This window comes from Myxocyprinus asiaticus, chromosome 45 (assembly GCF_019703515.2).
Source record: "Myxocyprinus asiaticus isolate MX2 ecotype Aquarium Trade chromosome 45, UBuf_Myxa_2, whole genome shotgun sequence".
Classification (NCBI taxonomy): domain Eukaryota; kingdom Metazoa; phylum Chordata; class Actinopteri; order Cypriniformes; family Catostomidae; genus Myxocyprinus; species Myxocyprinus asiaticus.
In genome coordinates, this window is record NC_059388.1 from 23,599,970 (window position 1) to 23,622,257 (window position 22,288).

Genomic DNA, 22,288 nt, shown 5'->3' on the forward strand with positions numbered 1-22,288 from the left:
TTTACTCAAACACATACCTATAAATAGTAAATCCAGAGAAACTGATCATTTTGCAGTGGTCTCTTTTTTATTTCTAGAGCTGAATATAATTTTAAATAATACAAATTATTCATGATTCATATTTGTTTATTTATTTAGTCAGTAATCTTTACTTAACCAGGATAAAAACGCATTGAGATATAATGTAAATATAATCTATATGATGTATAGCAAGTAAAAAATATTATGTTTGGTTGTTTATCAATGCTTTTAATTGACAAACACATGCCACTCACTCAAATAATCACTAATAAGCACTAAACGCACCAAAGCATCTATGAAATACTGTATGGTTTCAGTTTCATTCTGTAAAACAATCATTTTATATGCATTGAATAATTAGATTTAATATATAATTAAAATAATAATTAATATTGTATTAACAAGGAAAAAACATTAAGCAAAAAATACTATGCTTGTTTTTTTTATCTTAATTAATTCGGCTTAGTTTAAACATTTATTGCATTATTACATGTGGCACTGGCTCAAATAATCACCAATATTCACTCAACGCGCTACTTTTATTTTGAAATAAAATAGAGACGGCGAGCGGAAATGTCAACTGTGAAGTTGTTTTGTTTGTTTGTTTGGGTAAACGTGTCCCGTTAGAGTTTTAAAATCTGACATATCGGAGGCCAGGAGAATTGTCTCGCCATCTGTGTATCATGGACTCGTCCATGAGAGGTAATTGTATAAAAATATACCTGCTTTTGTACTTTCCTCTTATGGTTGTCTTGTTTGTGATTGTTGTGAGTGGACTTTTGTGAGTTGCTAATACAGTGGATCCAAACTTGTGTTTCATGCCGTGCTGCAGACAAATCTCACATTTAACCCACTTCTTGCAGATTTAGTCACATGTCTTTGTCCCAGCTGATAAAATAAAACAGTTAATATCAGCCTAAGATGGTTGGCTGGCCATAGCTGGTTTTAACTGGTCTCCCAGCCTAGCTTAAAGGTGCCCCTCCAAAAGCATCCAACTGAGCAGCTTAGTTTAGTTATAGCAGTTTTTTTCAGCAGGGTATGTGGCTTGTTACCTATCTGATGTGTCTTTATGTAGGAAGGGTCAAACGCAGACACTTGGTGCCATCAGAGTGTCATGATCTGGTCCAAAGCAGCACAGGAAACCAATCTCTAACACAGACTTTCAATGTCAATCTGACCAATAGAGATGCCAACCGTGGACTTTGGCCCAGGACACCCACCAAAAGAAGCAGAAAAGGTGTTATTTTATTTGTCAGTGTGTTTAGACTTCGGTACATAATGCAAAATGTTTCTCTTAAACACCTTTTTAATTTTGCTGTTAAAGCTGCAGATAATAGTGTGGGAAAACAGAGGGGCATCACAGAGTTCTTCTCTGTCTCTGGAGTCATCAGCACCAGCCCTCAAAAAGGAAACAAGACTCCAATTAAGGAGGGGGCTGATGAGGAACCCCCTGTGCATCTCACCCCTAAACAGGAAAGTGTTGAAGAGAATGGGGAAGTTGACTTTATGGAAGGAATCACTGAGGACATGTTCAACGAGGACATGGAGGCAGAAATTAGTTCAATTAAAAAAGAAGAAATTGTGGATGTGAAAAGAGAGGTGGATGAGGAGTACCCTGTTGAAAGCCTACCTGACACCCACTATGGGCTGCAGGGCGGGCAGGCAGTGCCCCAGGGCCAGCTCCAGGACCTGCCCGAGGAGATCCTGAGGACTGTGTTTGCACATCTGCCAGCGGATGATCTGTATCTACACATCAGCCTGGTGTGCCAACACTGGAGGGCTATTGTCATAGATCCACAGGTGTGTAGCCATATAAACACTACAGTAAAACATTTGGACACATTTGTTTCTCAATCATAATCTTAAAAAACGTTTTGATTTTAAAGGTGCTATATGTAAGTTTGACAACAAGCATTTGAAATGGGTACTGCAGTCCAAATTCAAAATATTGGAGAGTTGTCTGCCCCGCCCCAGACTCAAAACTCATGCGGATTGCCAGAATTTTGACACGCAAATTAGCCAACTCAGCATCCATTTTGAAGGATTTCTGGGCTTTAAGCTGTCTTGCTCTTCCAAAGGCATCTCCGATATTTATCCTTGTTTTACTACACCTCTGGTCATGGTGGTTTTTAGATGAATGGTGAGACTTTTTAGGTCGGATGGAATCTATTATCTCTGATCCAGTTCGTTTGCTGGCTTCCATGGCTGCAGTAGGCAGTGTTGTTTGCCTGCAAACTTGTTCAAGTCTGGCAACCCGGCGGTGTCGAAATACTATTAGTGAGCAGGCAGTGGGCGGGATCACACAGGCCAAAACATAAACAGAAATTCCGGCCCGGAATGGAAACTTCAAAGTAGAATATACTGGCTGTAACATTGTTATTGGTGAAGCCAGTATTTCAACTTGGCATGTTTCCCAATTTTCTAATGACATATTATGGTCATTTTATGATTTAGTACAGTAAAAATATTACATATAGCACCTTTAAAGCTTTGTGCTTAAATGATTAATGATTAATGATAAATGAAAATGATTGTAGACAAATAGAGATTGTGCCTTTTGTATGAATTTCTTTTCAAAAATAAATGAATGAGTTGGACCTGAAAGGGTTGCTACTTTGAAGAAGCTAAAATATGAGATGGCTTTTGATATATACGCTTTGTGTGTATGTATATGTGTGTGTGTGTGTGTATATATATATATATATATATATATATATATATACACATACAGTTGAAGTCAGAAGTTTACATACACTTAGGTTGAAGTCATTAAAACTCATTTTTTAACCACTCCACAGATTTTTTTTATTAGCAAACTATAGTTTTGGCAAGTCGTTTTGGACATCTACTTTGTGCATGATACGAAGTAATTTTCCTACAATTGTTTACAGACAGATTGTTTCACTTTTAATTGACTATCACAATTCCAGTGGGTCAGAAGTTTACATACATTAAGTTAACTGTGCAAAACATAAACAGAAAATTCCAGAAAATGATGTCAAGCCTTTAGGCGATTAGCTTCTGATAGGCTAATTGGAGTAAATTGGAGGTATACCTGTGGGTGTATTTTAAGGCTTACCTTCAAACTCAGTGCCTCTTTGCTTGACATTATGGGAAAATCAAAAGAAATCAGCCAAGACCTCAGAAAAAAATTTGTGGACCTCCACAAGTCTGGTTCATCCTTGGGAGCAATTTCCAAAAGCCGGAAGGTACCACATTCATCTGTACCAACAACAGTATGCAAGTATAAGCACCATGGCACCACACAGCCATCATACCACTCAGGAAGGCGACGCATTCTGTCTCCTAGAGATGAATGTAGTTTGGTGTGAAAAGTGAAAATCAATCCCAGAACAACAGCAAAGGACCTTGTGAAGATGCTGGAGGAAACAGGTAGACAAGTATCTATATCCACAGTAAAATGAGTCCTATATCGACATAACCTGAAAGGCTGCTTAGAAAGGAAGAAGCCACTGCTCCAAAACCGCCATAAAAAGCCAGACTACAGTTTGCAAGTGCACATGGGGACAAAATGTAACTTTTTGTAGAAATGTCTTCTGGTCTGATGAAACAAAATGTTACTGTTTGGCCATAATGACCATCATTATGTTTGGAGTAAAAAGGGAGAGGTTTGCAAGTCGAAGAACACCATCCCAACCATGAAGCATGGGGGTGACAGCATCATGTTGTGGGGGTGCTTTGCTGCAGGAGGGACTGGTGCACTTCACAAAATAGATGGCATCATGAGGAAGGAAAATTATGTGGATATATTGAAACATCTCAAGACATCAGCCAGGAAGTTAAAGTGCGCTCAAAAATGGGTCTTCCAAATGGACAATGACCCCAAGCATACCTCCAACGTTGTGGCAAAATGGCTTAAGGACAACAAAGTCAAGGTATTGGAGTGGCCATCACAAAGCCCTGACCTCAATCTGATAGAAAATTTGTGGGCAGAACTTAAAGCGTGTGTGAACAAGGAGGCCAACAAACCTGACCCAGTTACATCAGTTCTGTCTGGAGGAATGGGCCAAAATTCCAGCAACTTATTGTGAGAAGCTTGTGGAAGGCTACCCAAAATGTTTGACACAAGTTAAACAATTTAAAGGCAGTGCTACCAAATAAGAAAAGTGTATGTAAACTTCTGACCCACTGGGAATGTGATGAAAGAAATAAAAGCTGAAATAAATAGTTCTCTCTACTATTATTCTGACATTTCCAATCTTAAAATAAAATAGTGACACTAACTGATCTAAGACAGGGAATGTTTTCTACGATTAAATGTCAGGAATTGTGAAAAACTGAGTTTAAATGTATTTGGCTAATGTGTATGTAAACTTCTGACTTCAACTGTATGTGTATATACAGTATGTATATGTATTTGTATATATAAATGTTTGTATTTGTGTGTGTGTGTGTGTGTCTAATATATATATATATATATATATATACACACACACATATTCATCTAGCAATTTTATTTCTAGTTTCTTCCATGGAAGAAGTTGTACTACAGATACAGTAAGCGGGAACGTGAGGCAGTGAAGGAGGTAAAGTCTATCCTGGATGAGAATAACATAAGCAAAAAGCACGACCTGTGTCTTCTCAATATGGTGAGGTAAGAATACATGATGCTCAATCGGTAAACAAACCACATGACATATCACGTGTGCCTTTACAGCATGAAAAATTAACATTCTCAACCCCCCATTCCCCACATTTTACATCTCTAGGCCTACAGAGCTGATCAAAGATCAAAGCATGTTAGGTGTTTGTACACTGGGGGTCAACTGTAGTTCAGTGAGGGTTAAACTTTTGTCTGCTGATTGGTCCATTTCAGGTCAGGTTTCAGGCTTTTATGTAGCAGAGGGTGGTAACTGACGGAAAACACACCATTTGAGGTCCTTATACATTGGTGCCATAATATCAAAATGATATGTGTTTATTTATAGCCCTACACTTTGGTCTCAAACTTAGATCATTCTAGTAAAAACACCCACACAATTACTGGAATATAATTACTCTATATTTATGTTTTATCCTAGAACTTGAAATATGAGATCTTTTCCTACATGTTTCTGTTTCTGAAATTTTTTTTCAGGTACATGTCTCAGTTCAAACACAGTAAGCGTGTGAATGTGAAGGACGTGTTGGCGTCTGTGAAAGGACATCGGCTCTACGCCCAGGCTGAGGCCTGCATCAATCACAGACTGCCAGACCTGGTGGGCGATGAGGTAATGTGAACCCACAGTCAACAATTACCAAAAAGACTAGTGTTTTTTTTGTGGTCCTAAATTAACAGAGGCCTGCTAAATTCCTCTATATAATTTCATATGTTTTCTCATATGCGTTTCTTCTGCAAAACATTGTTTGACCTTAAAGGCATAGCTCACCCAAACTGTGGTTTCTTACTCTCATGTTGTTCCAAACCTGGATGACTTTCTTTCTTCCATGGAACACAAAAGGAGTTGTTGAGAGCCAGAGAGACAGTTTCAGTTACCATTCACTTTCATTGCATCTGTTTTCCATGCATTGAAAGTGAATGGTGACTGAGGCTAACATTTTGCAGAACATATCCTTTTGTGTTCCATGTACAAAAGAAAGTCATGCAAGAGGTTTTGATTTTAAATGATCTGTTTGACTGATTGTTGATTTGACTGTGTTTTAGGGACTGAACCCATGGTCTGCCATGTCCCTGATGTTGATTCTGGCTGACGGAGTAAAAGATGTCTTGGACCTGGTTGCTCTGTTACAGACGTCTGGATGTCTTCTGTCAGCAGGGGGAGTCTCTGAGTACCTGTGGGCAGTGGCAACTTTGCTCTTGGCCATGAGAAAGAACATTATTAACATAAGCAACAGGTTAGGAAAGAAATTGTTCTATTCATTCTGTGACTTAACACAACTAAAACCATATAGTCACCATAGAGACTTACTAGGGAATGTACTCTTTATTATGCAGGGCTGTCTAGATCAGTGGTTCTCCACTAGTGGATCGCAGGTCTGTTCTGATGGGATAATATGGAGCCCCTTAGAGGACAGGGTGGGAATTTTGTTTTTTTCTGAAATAGTTTTGCGTCCCCTCGCAGTAGTTTGCATTCCCTTGCAATAAATTTACCATGGTTTTACTACAGTAACCATATTTTAACTTTTTATATTTGTAGTAAAAACCATAGTTATAATACAGGAAAATGAAAACTAAGGTAATAAAAATCATAATTTTGTGGTTATGGTTTTACAATAAAAATACCACTTTTACCAACCAATACCAACTATGGTTTTACAGTAGTAATATGATATTTGTAGTAAAACCATAACCACAAAAGTATGATTTTTATTACCATAGTTTTTATTTTCCTGTATTATTACTATGGTTGTACTACAACTATCAAGGTTAAAATATGGTTGCTATAGTAAAACCGTGGTTAATTTGTTACGAAGGAACAAAACTTTTTGCGAGGGCATGCAAAATTATTTCAGAAAAAAAATTCCAGCCCTGTCCTCTAAGGGTCTTTGTAGGATACAAATAGGGGGACAGCAGGGAAAAAACTTTGCTAAATGCAATTAATAAAATGCAACTAGACAGGTAAAGCTTGTCAAGAAAACAAAAATACTTAAGTTTGAAGGTTATAGATAGATAAACTAATGCCAAGTTAGGGTACGTTTACGCAACAACGATGTATTAAAAATGGAAAAGTTTTTCCTTTGCGTTTTTGAAAAGTTTTGCGTTCACACGGATCCGCGAAAATGACTAAACACGCTGTATTATGCATGCATGGCCAGTAGTTGGCGATGTCACTTTGTAAAGAAACACTACGCACCTGCGCACATAACCATTCTTCCACAGAGCGGTGAAAACAAACAATGAAGATGGCGAAAGCATCGAGCAATTTTGTCTCGACGGTTGATGAGGTTGCTTTATTATTACATGTCTTGAGCAGCACAAACATAGTCATGTAGTCCGCCATTGTAGTTTTGAATGTCTCGCACATTGTTTTGAAGTACTTGTGCGCATGCTTATTGAGTGATCACGTAATACGTGTGCGCACGACGTCATCGTTTTCACAAATTCGCATTTTTGTATGTTTACACAGACAATATCAGCATCATTTTCAAAAACTTGCACTTTGAAACCCGTTTTTAAAAATTTGCGTTTCCAGGCCCCAAAACGCCGTTGTCGTGTAAATGAACAGCCAAAACGCATAAAAAGTTTTCCGTTTTCAGTTGAAAATGTTGTCGTGTAAACCCCTTGGAGAGAGACAGTTAAAACAGATTAAAGGTCTTGTTGGAGTTGGAATAGTTGGAGTTGGAATAGTGTTGGCATGTTTGAACATTCTGTTCATGTAAGTCTATGGAATTTTGGGCTTTTCGATTACATGCTTTGCAAAAAACGTAATTCTGATCAGTAAGAGAAGTCATAGCAACCCAAATCAGAACAGCCTGAAGGTCTAGACCAAGTTTGGTTGATGTTTCTTGAAAGCTCTAGGAGGAGTTACAGTCAGAAATTTTTGTCTTGGTTTAGGTATTTTGAAAAAAACTAAAAGAAAACTGTAGAATATCTGCGTGTTGGCTTTGTCTAACCATAAATCCATGCACTCTTAGGATTAGGGCTGGGAAAAAATATAAATTTTCCAATGCATCACGATCTTTGTATGAATGATCTCTATATCGATTCTTAAATCCCAAGATTGATCTTTCACTGCGTGTTGAGCGTAAACGTTTGGTTTAACTCGTTCTGTGTGTCCAAAGACGAGATCCACGGATCCGTATAGCATTGAATAATGTCTCTTTTAAAGGGGTGGTGAAATGGTGGTGAAATGCTTTATTATTTTTTTTCTTACCTGAGGTCCACTGATAATGTAAGTAAAGTTTTTTTTTTTGCATTAAAACATTTTTTGCATTAAATAATTTAGTAATGTGATAATTTTGCACCCTGTCTCTGGTCCTCTTTCTGAAACGATTGGTTTTGGCCTAAGCACCTCATTAAAACTTCAATGTAAATGTCCACTTTTATGATTGGCTCACATTGTGCAGCCTCTCGAATACAGCCATTTTTGAAACTCAGTCGGAAGAGAATGAACCAGCTCAACAGCATTAATTGTCCAACATTAATTTACACATAATGCACATCCAACACATTGCATCCGAGTATATTAAACTGTTCATCTCAAGCACAACTGTTAATACTCACACTCTGTGTACACCAGACGCGAGAGTCACATCAAAAGCAATAGAACCCATTATAATCAATTATGACGTCTACCATGGAAGCGTCTGTTGTGGCGCGTCGCACCAACAGTAAACAGATGTCCTGTTCCATTTTGCGCTGCAATCGGTGGCGCTACTGCTGCCACCAACACAAATAAACGGTTTAGAAAGTTAATGTCAATGCGTCCGTTGTAAACAGCCTCAAGACGTTGCATCGCGTCAAGTCAACAGATGCACCTGGTGTAAACAGTGACAGCACACACATCACACAATCGTAACACATGAAATATTCATGAATGAAACTGTTTACTCACGGTTTTTGCGATCGTGTCCAAGTGTTTTAACTGCCCCATCCTTCAATAACAGTTTCTTTGCAAAGCTTGAATCATATAATGACTGGTATGATATAAGCCGAACATATAATCCACTCTAAAATATGCTGAAGACACATCCACATCCAGTTTCCTGTATCATACCATCATGTTTTCATACACCAACAACTAAAAATAGCGCAGATGTGTGAAAAAACACGAGGCAGCAGCTGAATGACAGAGAGCTTCTCCACTTCAGAGTTGTAACTTGACACCGCGTCTTTTAAAAGCGGCTCAAGATATGTATCGAGTGATCAAAGTCTGTGCATGTTTATGTAGAAAAACATTTAAATCCAGACAGGCACATGAAGGTGTCCCGTGTAAGTCCACATAGGTTGAATCTCCCATGACAGGCCCAATCTCTCTTCTCTTCACTTGTGTGACTGACTGAGAACCAGTGGGCGGGGCCAAGGATACAATGACGGAAAAATAGGCATTGCATATGCAGATGTATTTGGTCCTTGTGACATCACAAGTTCCACGAATTCCAAACAAGCCATTTTTGCAGCTTGGTTTAAATAAATGCTCCTTTTCTATTAAGGAGGAAGTTTTCAGTTTTGAAACTTACAGTATGTTTTTGTAGTACAATGACCTCTTATATGTCAAAAGATCAAGGAAAATTTAATTCCTCATGTCATGACCCGTTTAATACCCTTTGTCTTTTTTACAGTCAGTTGTTAATTTAAAAACAACAACAAAAAAGAAGCATTTAATTCGAATCACACTTTGATGTGTTAAAGAAACCACGCATGTCTTCTCTCACTAAATGCGCTTAGTCACACTCCTTCCCCACCCGATTCAGGCCAGGGCTCCACCAGACTGACTTACTACCCACCCACCCCCATCTCTGTAGGGGAGACGCTGCCCTTCTAGCCGTTCTCTCAGCTGGTGGTCCACCCTGCCTCCTGGGAACCTGGGGGAGAGACGAGGGGAGGCGTGGGGAGAGCGAAAGAATGAGTGGGAGACACACACAGAGAGAGAGAGAGAGGAGAGAGGGAAAATCTTGCTTGCCGGTCCCCGGACACGCTGTCGCCCGATCCTCAACCACTCCTCTGCCCTCTGGCAGATGACAGCTCGCTCCTCCCCTGGCGGACGGCAGCGAGCCCTCCGACCCCTGGCAGATGGAACCACTCCTCCCCTTCTTCGGTGGACGGCAGTAGTTTCTCTGGCTCTCTGCGACTGGCAGCGACCCCTCCGTCCCCAGGCAGATGACTGCAGCTGCTCCCCTGGCGGATGGCAGCAGCGAGGACTCCGCGACAGCGCATCCCTCCTCCCTCCTGGGTTTCAGCACCACTGAAACAGATAAAGGCTGGGCAAAAAGGAGGCGGGAACCGGCTGAACAGTCAATGTAAAGTTTAGTGGTAAAACTCAACAGAAAACAAACAAACAAACACACACACATGCAGCACATGTGCTTCTCTCTCAAACTGGCGTCTCCGGCTCCCCTTTATATCGCTCTCCTGCTGATCAGCTGATCAGCTGATTCAGCGCCGGTGCACCCTCACAGCCTTGCCACACCCTTCTCCTCGTCACAGTACCCATATGAATATCGAATCGAGATCGGAATCAAATCGAACCGAACCAAACCGAGAGCTTGTGAATCGGAATCGAATCGGGAAAACTGTATCAATACCCAGTCCTACTTAGCATAGCAAAATAGGCTAACTTTTCAAAGTTGTATCACACAAGATTTTCATATTAGACAGATGTCAACTTGGACGGGTTGCTTGACATCCCTGAAATGCATGAACGAAACTGCACTAAATAAGAGTTCACTTTAAAATGATCAAAATGGTTTGCGTAGACCACAATTTGTATTATACAGTGAATTATTGGCTGCCAAAAGCAGGAAACCATCTAAATTCAAGAGACATTTAGAAACTAGAATTGTCAGTCATGTTAATAATTTTGCATATTGTTGGGCCTGCACAGTTAGTGGAAAAATGTATACATTTCAATGTTTGACGATAATGACATTTTTGTTTAATTTTGTACAATAAATAATTTTGTTGGGTAGCCACTTGACATCCAATCTGAGTCATGAAATAAAACCAGTTGAGAACCTCTGATCTGGATGATTCTTAACTTTTGCACCTCCATATTTTAGGTGGCATTACAACATCTTCTATGTGCTCCACTTAATGGAGAATGCACCTCCTCCTCTGGGCTTACAAGACAGCAGGTGGGCGGCCATTCTAATTTTGTTTCTAATTAATTGTAATGAGAAGTGAAGGGTTGAAATTAACCATTTTTATTATTGATTTCATCCTCAGACAGCTTCATGTCACTCATGAGCAGCAGCAGATTCTTAATCACGACATCCAGAGACATCATGTTGTTAAAATAATGGCTTTTGCTGGTAAGGAAAAAAAATCCCTCAAACCTAGATAAAGTGAGTAGTATTTATCTGGTCATGTGATATTTAAATGGCAGCCACCATGAGGGGGCAAATCGGTTTATAAGAATTATGACAAATGTTACTCCGCTTAAAGATGAAACTGTGAAATGCTCCTATTACAGGCACTGGAAAGACAACCACACTCGTTAAGTATGCTGAGCAAAGACCACACATGCGTTTCCTCTACCTGGCCTTCAACAAATCTGTGGCAACGCAAGCTCAGTGCTCCTTCCCTACCAATGTGGAATGCAGTACCGTCCATTCAATGGCCTTCAAAGCTGTTGGACTGAGGTCAGTTTAAACAGCCCTCCATTGAGATTGAATTGTCAGTGCATGTTTGGGCCTGTTGGACCAGTTTTTAGGGGGAATGAACTGCATCCATTAATAGTGTTATTTATTTGCAGTGGATGTTGTCGGTTTTTGCGCTGAAATACGGTTTGCAAAAGTTGCCCAACTGTTAAGTGAATTTGCCCTGAATAAAGAAGTGATGCTCTCTCTTTTTATTACATCTTTTGGGTCTTGACTGTCTGTTTAGAGTATGAATGCTTATTTGTACCTCTTTCCTGCTACATAGGTATAAAAAGATCAAGAAACTGTCCAACAGTTTGCAGCCGTTTGAGGTGGCGTGGATATTGCCTAAAGGCCACGGGGGATTTGTCAATGCTAAAGTGGTGACACAAACTATCAACAACTTCTGGGCATCTGTAGACCAGCGTGTCGGCCCGCAGCATGTTCCACGAGAATACAAGAATACACAGGGCCTCCCTCAGTACCCAGGCGAACAAGAGCAAATGGTAAAGACGCACTGTTGTATCAGTTTACACTCGTGAATTTAGCTTGTGCATTAGTAGATGTTGGTTGTGATCTGACATGCATTTCTCTCTCTCTCCAGATATTTGCAGGTATCGCACAGGATTTATGGGACAAAATGGTAGAGCTGCAGCGCAGAAGAGAGCGAGTATACAACATGACCCATGATGGTAAGCAGCAAAAATTTTAATTTATCAGATATTTCAATGCGTTAGGGTTCACATGGTGGCAGTATTTATTTATTTTTTTACTTCAGATGATATGAAGTTTTCTTATGTAATTTAGAAGACTCTTCAGTGAAAATAGTTTCTCTTAATTTTTGCCACAGGTTACCTTAAACTCTGGCAGTTGACGAGACCAGAGCTGGACCGTTATGATGTCATATTTATTGATGAAGCTCAGGATTGTACACCAGGTAAAGATACCTCAGTGTAGGTTGATGAATCAATTTATAATTATGCATGTATATATGTGAATTAATATATAGTATATATATGTATATATTGTATAATTTGTATATATACACTACCGGTCATAAAGTTTTGAAACACTTGACTGAAATGTTTCTCATGATCTTAAAAATCTTTTGATCTGAAGGCGAAAGCTTAAATGTTTGAAATTAGTTTTGTAGACAGAAAATATCATTGTGCCACCATATTAATTTATTTCATTACAAAACTAAAATGTAATAAAAAAATAAATATTTTTTTTTTAAATTGATGACTTGGACCAAATAATAAAGAAAAGCAGCCAATAAGTGCCCAACATAGATGGGAACTCCTTCAATTCTGTTTAAAAAACATCTCAGGGTGATACCTCAAGAAGTTGGTTGAGAAAATGTCAAGAGTACATGTCTGCAAATTCTAGGCAAAGGGTGACTACTTTGAAGATGCTAAAATATTAAAACACAGTTTTGATTTATTTTGGATTTATTTTGGATTTTGTTTAGTTACAACATAATTCCCATAGTTCCATTTATGTTATTCCATAGTTTTGATGAATTTACTATTATTCTAAAATGTGAAGAAAAAAAAAATTATAATAAAGAATGAGTAATTGTTTCAAAACTTTTGACCGGTTGTGTGTGTGTGTGTGTATGTATGTGTGTGTGTGTGTGTGTGTGTGTGTGTGTGTGTGTGTGTGTGTCTATATATATATATATATATATATATATATATATATATATATATATATATATATATATATATATATATATATATATATATATATATATATATATCATATATATACATACATACACACACACACACACACATACAGTAGAAGTCAAAAGTTTACATACACCTTAGCCAAATACATTTAAACTCAATAGTTTTTCACAATTCCTGACATTTAATCGTAGAAAACATTCCCTGTCTTAGGTCAGTTAGATCACTACTTTATTTTAAGAGTGTGAAATGTCAGAATAATAGTAGAGAGAATTATTTATTTCAGCTTTTATTTCATCACATTCCCAGTGGGTCAGAGGTTTACATACACTTTGTTAGTATTTGGTAGCATTGCTTTTAAATTGTTTAACTTCATTCAAATATTTTGGGTAGCCTTCCACAAGCTTCAAGTTGCTGGAATTTTGGCCCATTCCTCCAGACAGAACTGGTGTACCTGGGTCAGGTTTATAGGCCTCCTTGCTCGCACACTTTTTTTAAGTTCTGCCCACAAATTTTCTATCAGATTGAGGTCAGGTCTTTTTGATGGCCACTCCAGTACCTTGACTTTGTTGTCCTAAAAGCCATTTTGCCACAAATTTGGAAGTATGCTTGGGGTCATTGTCCATTTGGAAGACCCATTTGCGACCGAGCTTTAACTTCCTGGCTGATGTCTTGAGATTGTTGCTTCAATATATCCACAAAATTTCCTTCCTCATGATGCCATCTATTTTGTGAAGTGCAACAGTCCCTCCTGCAGCAAATCACCCACACAACATGATGCTGCCACCCCCATGCTTCACGGTTGGGATGGTGTTCTTCAGCTTGCAAGCCTCACCCTTTTTCCTCCAAACATAAAGATTGGATCATTCATTATGGCCAAACAGTTACATTTTTGCTTCATTAGACCAGAGGACATTTCTCCAAAAAGTAAGATCTTTGTCCACATGTGCACTTGCAAACTGTAATCTGGCTTTTTTATGGTGGGTTTGGAGCAGTGACTTCTTCCTTGCTGAGCAGCCTTTCAGGTTATGTCGATATAGGACTCATTTTACTGTGGATATAGATACTTGTCTACCTGTTTCCTCCAGGATCTTCACAAGGTCCTTTACTGTTGTTCTGGGATTGATTTGCACTTTTCACACCAAACTACATTCATCTCTAGGAGACAGAATGCGTCTCCTTCTTGAGCGGTATTATGGCTGCGTGGTCCCGTGGTGTTTATGCTTGCGTACTATTGTTTGTACAGATGAACGTGGTACCTTCAGGTGTTTGAAAATTGCTCCCAAGGATGAACCAGACTTGTGGAGGTCCACAAATTTTTTTTCTGAGGTCTTGACTGATTTTTTTTATTATTGTTTTCCCATGATGTCAAGCAAAGAGGCACTGAGTTTGAAGGTAGGCCTTAAAATACATCCACAGGTACACCTCCAGTTCAGTACACCTCCTATCAGAAGCTAATTGTCTAAAGGCTTGACATTATTCTCTGGAATTTTCCAAGCTGCTTAAAGGCACAGTTAACTTCGTGTATGTAAACTTCTGACCCACTGGAATTGTGATATAGTCAATTAAAAGTGAAACAATCTGTCTGTAAACAATTGTTGGAATAATTACTTGTGTAAATTATTGTTTGCTAATATTAAATCTGTGGAGTAGTTTAAAAATTAGTTTTAATGACTTCAACCTAAGTGTATGTAAACTTCTGACTTAAACTGTGTGTACATTTTTATATATATATATGTATGTACTGAACAGCCACAACATTAAAACCATCTGCCTAATATTGTTATACAATATTCGAACCAGTCTGGCCATTCACCGTTGACCTCTCTCATCAAGGCATTTCCGCCCACAGAACTGCCGCTCACTGGATGTTTTTGGCACCAGTTTTTTATTTATTTTTTATCCCCTTTTTCTCCCAATTTGGAATGCCCAATTCCCACTACTTTGTAGGTCCACATGGTGGCGCGGTTACTTACCTGAATCCAGGTGCCGGAGGACAAGTCTCAGTTGCCTCCGCTTCTGAGACCGTTAATCCACGCATCTTATCACGTGGCTCGTCGTGCATGACACCGCGGAGACTCCACATGTGGAGGCTCATGCTACTTTCCGCAATCCATGCACAACTTACCACGCGCCCCATTGAGAGTGAGAACCACTAATGGTGACCACGAGGAGGTTACCCCATGTGACTCTACCCTCCCTAGCAACCGGGTCAATTTGGTTGCTTAGGAGACCTGGCTGGAGTCACTCAGCACACCCTGGATTCAAACTCGCAACTCCAGGGGTGATAGTCAGCGTCAATATTCGCTGAGCTACCCAGGCCTCAGTACATTGGCACCTTTCTGAGTAAACTGTAGAGACTGTTATGCATGAAAATCTCAGGAGATCAACAGTCACAGAAATACTCAAACCAGCCCCTCTGGCACCAGCAATCATGCAACGGTTGAAATCATTGATCACATTTTTCCCCATTCTGATGAGGAAAAATGTCTCATTTGTCTCACCATTAATCTAGAGTGGTGGTGGCGTAGTGGGCTAAAGCACATAACTGGTAATCCGAAGGTTGCTGGTTCGATCCCCACAGCCACCACCATTGTGTCCTTGAGCAAGACACTTAACTCCAGGTTGTTCTGGGGGTATTGTCCCTGTAATAAGTACACTGTAAGGCGCTTTGGATAAAAGCATCTGCCAAATGCATAAATGTAAATGTAAATGATGGTTGATGAGAACATTAACTGAAGCTCCTGACCTGTATCTGCCTGATTTTAATGCATAGACTGCTGCCTCACGATTGGCTGATTAGATAATCGCATGAATAAGTAGGTGTACAGGTGTTCCTAGTAAAGTGCTCAGTGAGTGTATAAATACACTATATGGCCAAAAGTTTGTGGACACAATATGTGCCTGATGAACATTTGATTTCAGAATCTTAGGCATCAATTTCCCCCTTTGCTGTAATAACAGCTTCCACTCTTTTGGGAAGGCTTTCCACTATGCTGTATGTAGTAACATGGCTGCAGGGATTTGCTCTCATTCAGACACAAGGCTATCAGTGAGGGCAGGAACTGACGTTGGTCAATGGTGCCTGACTTACAGTTGCTGTTCCAGTTCACCCCAAAAGTGATCAGTGGGGTTCAGGTCTGGGCTTTGTGCAGGCCAGTCAATTTCTTCCACGCCAGACACAGTAAACCATTTCTTTATGGACCTCACTTTGTTCACAGGAGCATTGTCATGCTGGAACAGAAAAGGGCTATCCCCAAACAGTTGCCACAAATTTGGAAGCACACAAAGCCCAAGCCATTACATAAAGAAACATTAAAAATGTTCTTTACTGGATTTAATGGAGTAACCAAATTCGTTAATTAGAAGGGGGTGTCCACAAACTTTTGGCCATATAGTGTATATTAAACGGGTCTCAGGAATACTCTTTTCTGATTGTTCAGTGGTGCCATCTAGTGGTCTGATATGTCTGAGTAACAACCGCACATCCAGGGATTAAAATATATCTGACAGGTCATCCGGTAATTGTGAGTCATCTTTTCTACTTCTTGTATAACCCTGCGATCTCTATAAGTAAGTTAATAAAATTACTTCAATGCATATTAATGTCCATTTACTTATTTATTTGTTATGTAGTCTTGTAATAAGCTGGATAATGAGCAGTCAGATGGTCGTTTTAGGAAAAGAAGTACCAACAGAACTCCGACGCAAACCAGACGTGAAATTCAGCTGTTCGGTGATTTCTTTCTTCACATAATAACATAATTTCAACGCAAATCAATATTTCATGCCGTATAATAAGCGGGATATTGTCAGCTGGTTACCGCAAAATAAATCTGAGAACTGAATCGTGTGGTTTCAGATAAATCTGTAGTGTGTTGATAAGTATCATATTTTCGGTTCTGTTTGTGGTGTTTCATTTTCCAGTCATCATGGACGTCATGCTCTCTCAGAGCTGTGGAAAAATCCTGGTTGGAGATCCCCATCAACAGATCTACACTTTCAGAGGAGCAGTCAATGCTCTGCATGCTGTTCCTCACACACACATCTACTATCTCACGCAGGTATAAAACATACACACACACACACAAAGGAAATTTCAGTTAATATTTATAAATGAAGCTTTTTATGTCGCTACAATGCTAAATGTGTGGCACGTGCTAACATATCCACTTTGGTTCTTTGCAGAGCTTCAGGTTTGGCTCTGAGATTGCCTACGTTGGTGCAACAATTTTGGACTGCTGTAAAAAAGTGAAGCAGATATTGGTTGGTGGAAATCAGGATGGTAAATTAAGGAAATTATAAGGACATTATATTTTGCTTGAGGAAAATGTACTGTAATGCAAAATAATGATTCACATTACCATATTTAAATATCATGAATGTAGATTTTAATTTCTTTTTTTTTTTCTTTTTTCAACCCAGATCATATTTAACCATTTAATATATATATATATATATATATATATATATATATATATATATATATATATATAAACATTTTATTTTTTTAAAGGGTTAAATATGATCTGGGCATGCTCTTAATGAGATTCACTCACTTTAAACCACCCATGTGTGAATAATAGCCCCATTTGCTTTTGGGTTTTTGTATGTATATTATCAGGCTTTGTGAGAGGAGAGGACAGTCAAACCCTGGAACGTTTGAAGCTGGGGCAGAAGCTGCTGGAAGGGAGTGTGGCCATTCTCAGCCGTTGTAACGTCACTGTATTTAGTGAGGCTGTCCGACTCACAGACATCAACCCCAGCTGCAAGATCTACATTGTTGGAGTGAGTGCTTTATTTACTTGACCTATGCAAGATGCAACAAAGTGTCAAGCAAGAAATCCCATCTCTTCCATGAGGAGGTGGGTGGGGGGGTGGATTTGGGGTCCTATTGTCATCTCATTACTTTTGGTATCTTTTAGTAAAATCTCAGTGCTCAAAACTCCTGCACCAATAGCTGTATTTTAAACATCAAATATGTTTTGAGTGGCTATGATTTTTTTCGCTTAACGCAGTATTTCATGTTCAGAAAAATGACATGCTGCTCAGTGCATCATGTTGCATCTAATTAGGACACTTCAGTTTATTCTGTGAAAAAAAAAAAAAAAAAAGTTTCTCTAAAAGTCACAAACTCTGATTTCAGGGTGTTGAAAACTTTGGACTGGAGAAAATCATGGATATCTGGGTCCTGATGCAACCAGAGGACAAACGCAGGAAAGGTGAGTCGCATCTCAAAACCACTCTAGATTCATATCTAGTATTACCCTAACCCTACCCTAACCGACTGAAGGTTGTTAAAGAAAAAATCATTCTCAACTCTCATTTACTCAACCTCATAGTGTTCCAAAGCTAAACGACTTTCTTTTGGGTTTGATTCTCTACCTCAGACAGCCTCACGATTAAGGATTACTTCATTCGGAGTTTCTGCAGAGACAAGATGGGTGGATACAGAGGTCTAAAAGGATATGCCACGGCCTCAGAAGACCGCGAGCTGGAAGCCAAGGTAGCTGTGGTGGAAAAATACAACGCACGCATTCCAGAGCTGGTACAGCGGATCTACAGTTGTGCCCAGAGAAGCCCTCTGTTTGCAGGTAAAAGAGACAGAAATGAGAAAAAGACACAAGCTGTTTTTTATGACAAATACACACATTAAGCTGTAGGAACATCGTTGTACACCTACAGCCCTGCATTTTTGCACAATGATGTCTTCATCTGTCTGATTGTATAATATTTACAGATTTTATCCTTGGTACGGTCCATAAGTCTAAAGGGCTGGAGTTTGATGCAGTGGTTGTGACTGATGACTTCATGAAAGTTCCATGTGCTCGACACAACCTGCAGAGAGTGGGCCATTTCAGCACAGGTTTGTGGAATTTCTTTGAGAAAGCATTAATAAATGGCTCTGCATCTAATGTTAGAAGAACTCATACGTTTATACCGTTACAGTCTCTATACAGCCTCGAAGGCTAGGTATTAGCTAAGTGATTGTCTGCACAGGAGATCAAAGGGGCCATCATTTGAAATGTGTTGGCATCTGATAGACTGTCTTTTCACCTACATTTTGCCATTAATTTAAACCAATAAATGGGGAATATTGGTATTTCTTGTGTATTTCACTCTGCTGAAATCTGTAGTAAACGGCTTGTTTTCTAAAGGTAAATTCTGAAGGAGATCACATTTTCTTTTATCTTTTGCAAAGAAACTGTTTCCATAGAAGGCTTAAAAGGATAGTTCACCCAAAAAAGAAAATTGTCTCATTTACTCAACCTCATGCCATACCAGATGTGCATGACTTTCTGTCTTCTGCTGAACACAAATGAAGATTTTTAGAAGAAAATCTCAGCTCTGTAGGTCCATACAATGTAATTGAATGGTGGCCAGAACTGTTAAGCTCCAAAAAGCACATAAATGCATCTTAAAAGTAATTCCAGACTCCAGTGGTTAAATCCATGTCTTCAGATCAGAGGTGTGGGTGAGAAATAGATTCATATTTAAGTCCTAAATATTGATCTGTTTCTCACCCACACCTCTGATCTGAAGACATGGATTTAACCGCTGGGGTCTTATGGATTACTTTTAAGCTGTATTTATGGTTTTGGTGCAAAAAGTGGACATCAGGAAAACAAAAAATGAAATGACGACTAAAATGTATTAAATACAGACTGTATTCTTAAGGTAGGCTGAGTCTTTGCTCTCTGGTTGTAGGAAACATCCCAGATGATGAGTGGAACCTGTTATATGTGGCCGTCACACGAGCCAGGAGAGCTCTTTACATCACCAATACCATCAGAAACATCCTCACATTTACTGGGGTGAGTTATTGCTGTCTGTATTTACATGAATCTCCCTTTTAGTCTTTATCATCCATTAATAGCTAAAGGAATTTCCAGATATCATGTTGTGGAGATATTTTCATCATCCCTTGGTATATATACCTTCTTCCTGTGTGCCACAGGAGTACTTCCTGAGGTCAGAACTGACCAGCACTCTGCTAAGTAAAGACCCATCTCTCCTCTGCTCCACCGAAGACTGTAACAACAACATCACGGGGGACGATGTCCTCAGCATGTGCAGACTTCCCATCAGATATGTCAGTGTCCTTTTTGCTCATTTGTCATTCATTTACCCATTATTTATGTTGTTCAGTTTGCTTTGGATAAAAGCATCTACCAAATGAATAAATATGCCTTATGTAAAAATATTTAATTGGCTAGAAATTGCTCTTTGTGAGTGCAAAATGTAAGAAAATGACTTGGAAAATATTTGTATACAGTAATCATGAACAACTCAAAGTTTATTGGTCTAAATGTGTGGGAACCCTGTATATTGAAATGACTGTATATCTGGCTTTATTTATTAAATGTGGGCGTTTCAGGTGGACAGTGTGGACGAGGGAGGTGTTCTGTGTTTGACCTGTGTGGAACAGCGCGTTGGCCCTGTCGCCTTCCTTCTCTCCCCTCCTGAGCGGGTCCGATCCATGCACTACACAAATGAAAGGATAGACCTGCCAATCAACATTGCCATGCTGTTAGCACTGCTATAAGAGTTTGTCCATGTGAACGCAAGTGGCATTATGCATTTGTGTCTTTCGGAGTACCTTTGCAAACCCTCTGAATCTTTCCACTTATATATGTGGATGGTACTATATCAGGAGCAAAATGTACGTTTAATTTTATTTAAGTGTTTACAGTAACTGTTTTTAATTATTCGTAACATTTCTATTGTGTTTTTGCTATCTCCATTATTTTGCTGTCCCAGGATTTCTCACTGCATCTTGCCTTCTTACATTCGTTAACATCGACGTAACCGTTTTAGTGGAGAATAAGCAGTTTGGCAACTTGCCTTTAAGTTTTTCAGCCAAATTTTGGTTGCCTTAAAGGGCCCTGTGCAAGCTCTTTGTACAGTATTACAGCTGTTGTAAATGACACAATAGTGTTGAGAAGCACTAATGTAAAAAAATGAGTAATAGTTTGTGCAGTCATTGAGTCAAAGTGTCATAGATTATAATATTAATGTCATGTATGGGAAGTCTAATAATCATCCATCACAGCCTCATGCAGAGATATATGGTGTGATTTAGACGAATGTGAGCTTTGCACTTGAATTTTTAGACATTTATTGATAATCTAATATGATAATGATTATCTAAGCATTTGTGTGTGTGTGTGTGTGTGTGTGTGTTTAACTATGTGAAAGAGTTTGATTATATATATTATTTTACATTTAATCTTTTGTCATTTCTATTACTGAACATCTAACCTCGCATACCTGGAAAGTAATGGATAGGTGCGTAGGTCACAAGCTGTAGCCAAGTCAATAAAAAAGAAAAAATCCTGCTCACTCTTAGCTTGCAAAGAGTATTACAAAATTTATTTATGGCAACGTTTCGGTCACACGATCTTCGTCAGGCATTTTGGAATACTCTTTGCAAGATAAGATAGTGTGGGATTTTTTTTTTCTTTTTTATTATTGACTTGGCTATAATTTCTACTACAAAAGATTTTGTAAAAGTTTCTGTAGCAAATAAGCAAAGTGCATTGTTTTTTTTTAGATATTGTATTTATTTCAGCAGACAATTTCTTATCCAAAGTGATTTGTAACCAATTGTTTGAGAATTTAAAAACATATGTATATATACTGTATATATATATATATGTATGAACATTACTGAATCTCTTGTGCAAATCTGGTGCAGTCTGTGTGTTTTTTTTCTTTGTCCCCAGAAAAGCTTCAAACTAACCTTACTGTATATTATACCTGGATTATGTTGTGTAAACACAATTTTAGAGACATTATTGGGCTAATCTCTCTGACACAAAGTCTCACGCTGGATATATAAGGTTTTTGTTTGAAAAATCTTAATATAAAGAGTAATTGAGGCAGTATGTCATAGGTGTCTGATTCAGATGGGGAAATTAAAGACATTAAACCATTATTGAAGTGTTAAAACAAACGTTCTAAACATGCACGTGAATAGAGAAGTGTTTAATAACTTCCTATTCTATTATGGACGATGAGTATATTACAAACATGTTCAGTCTTCTAACTCAGATTTATTACATAATTTGATGTGTGAGTATTGATATTAATAGATACATAATTAGAATAATTACTAATGAGCTACATATCCTTCCAATGCCCAGTTTGGTGCATCACTATAAACATTAGAAACATTACAAAATATGTTATTAATATTTTATCATTAATATTATCATAGCATTATTTTATATATGACACCATAAAGTTGATGCATTAATATGTATTAGCATATTATTACGCATCGCCAATTATCATACTGGCCACGCCCTCATACT

At 38.6% G+C, this 22,288-nt stretch overlaps 1 protein-coding gene across 1 annotated transcript; it reads left to right on the top strand.

The window, feature by feature from the left end:
• The first annotated feature begins 580 nt into the window (after window positions 1-580).
• Window positions 581-21,758, top strand: LOC127435297 (F-box DNA helicase 1-like). The gene is made up of 21 exons (XM_051688653.1): window positions 581-723; window positions 1,097-1,258; window positions 1,346-1,821; window positions 4,506-4,636; window positions 5,120-5,252; window positions 5,687-5,877; window positions 10,702-10,776; window positions 10,868-10,953; window positions 11,115-11,283; window positions 11,567-11,786; window positions 11,885-11,972; window positions 12,131-12,217; window positions 16,899-17,035; window positions 17,160-17,256; window positions 17,596-17,759; window positions 18,118-18,193; window positions 18,362-18,565; window positions 18,712-18,837; window positions 19,680-19,786; window positions 19,930-20,064; window positions 20,350-21,758. Exons 1-21 carry the CDS (start codon window positions 705-707, stop codon window positions 20,515-20,517), a joined length of 3,051 nt encoding a protein of 1,016 aa, XP_051544613.1. The 5' UTR covers window positions 581-704; the 3' UTR covers window positions 20,518-21,758.
• Window positions 21,759-22,288: the final 530 nt, after the last annotated feature.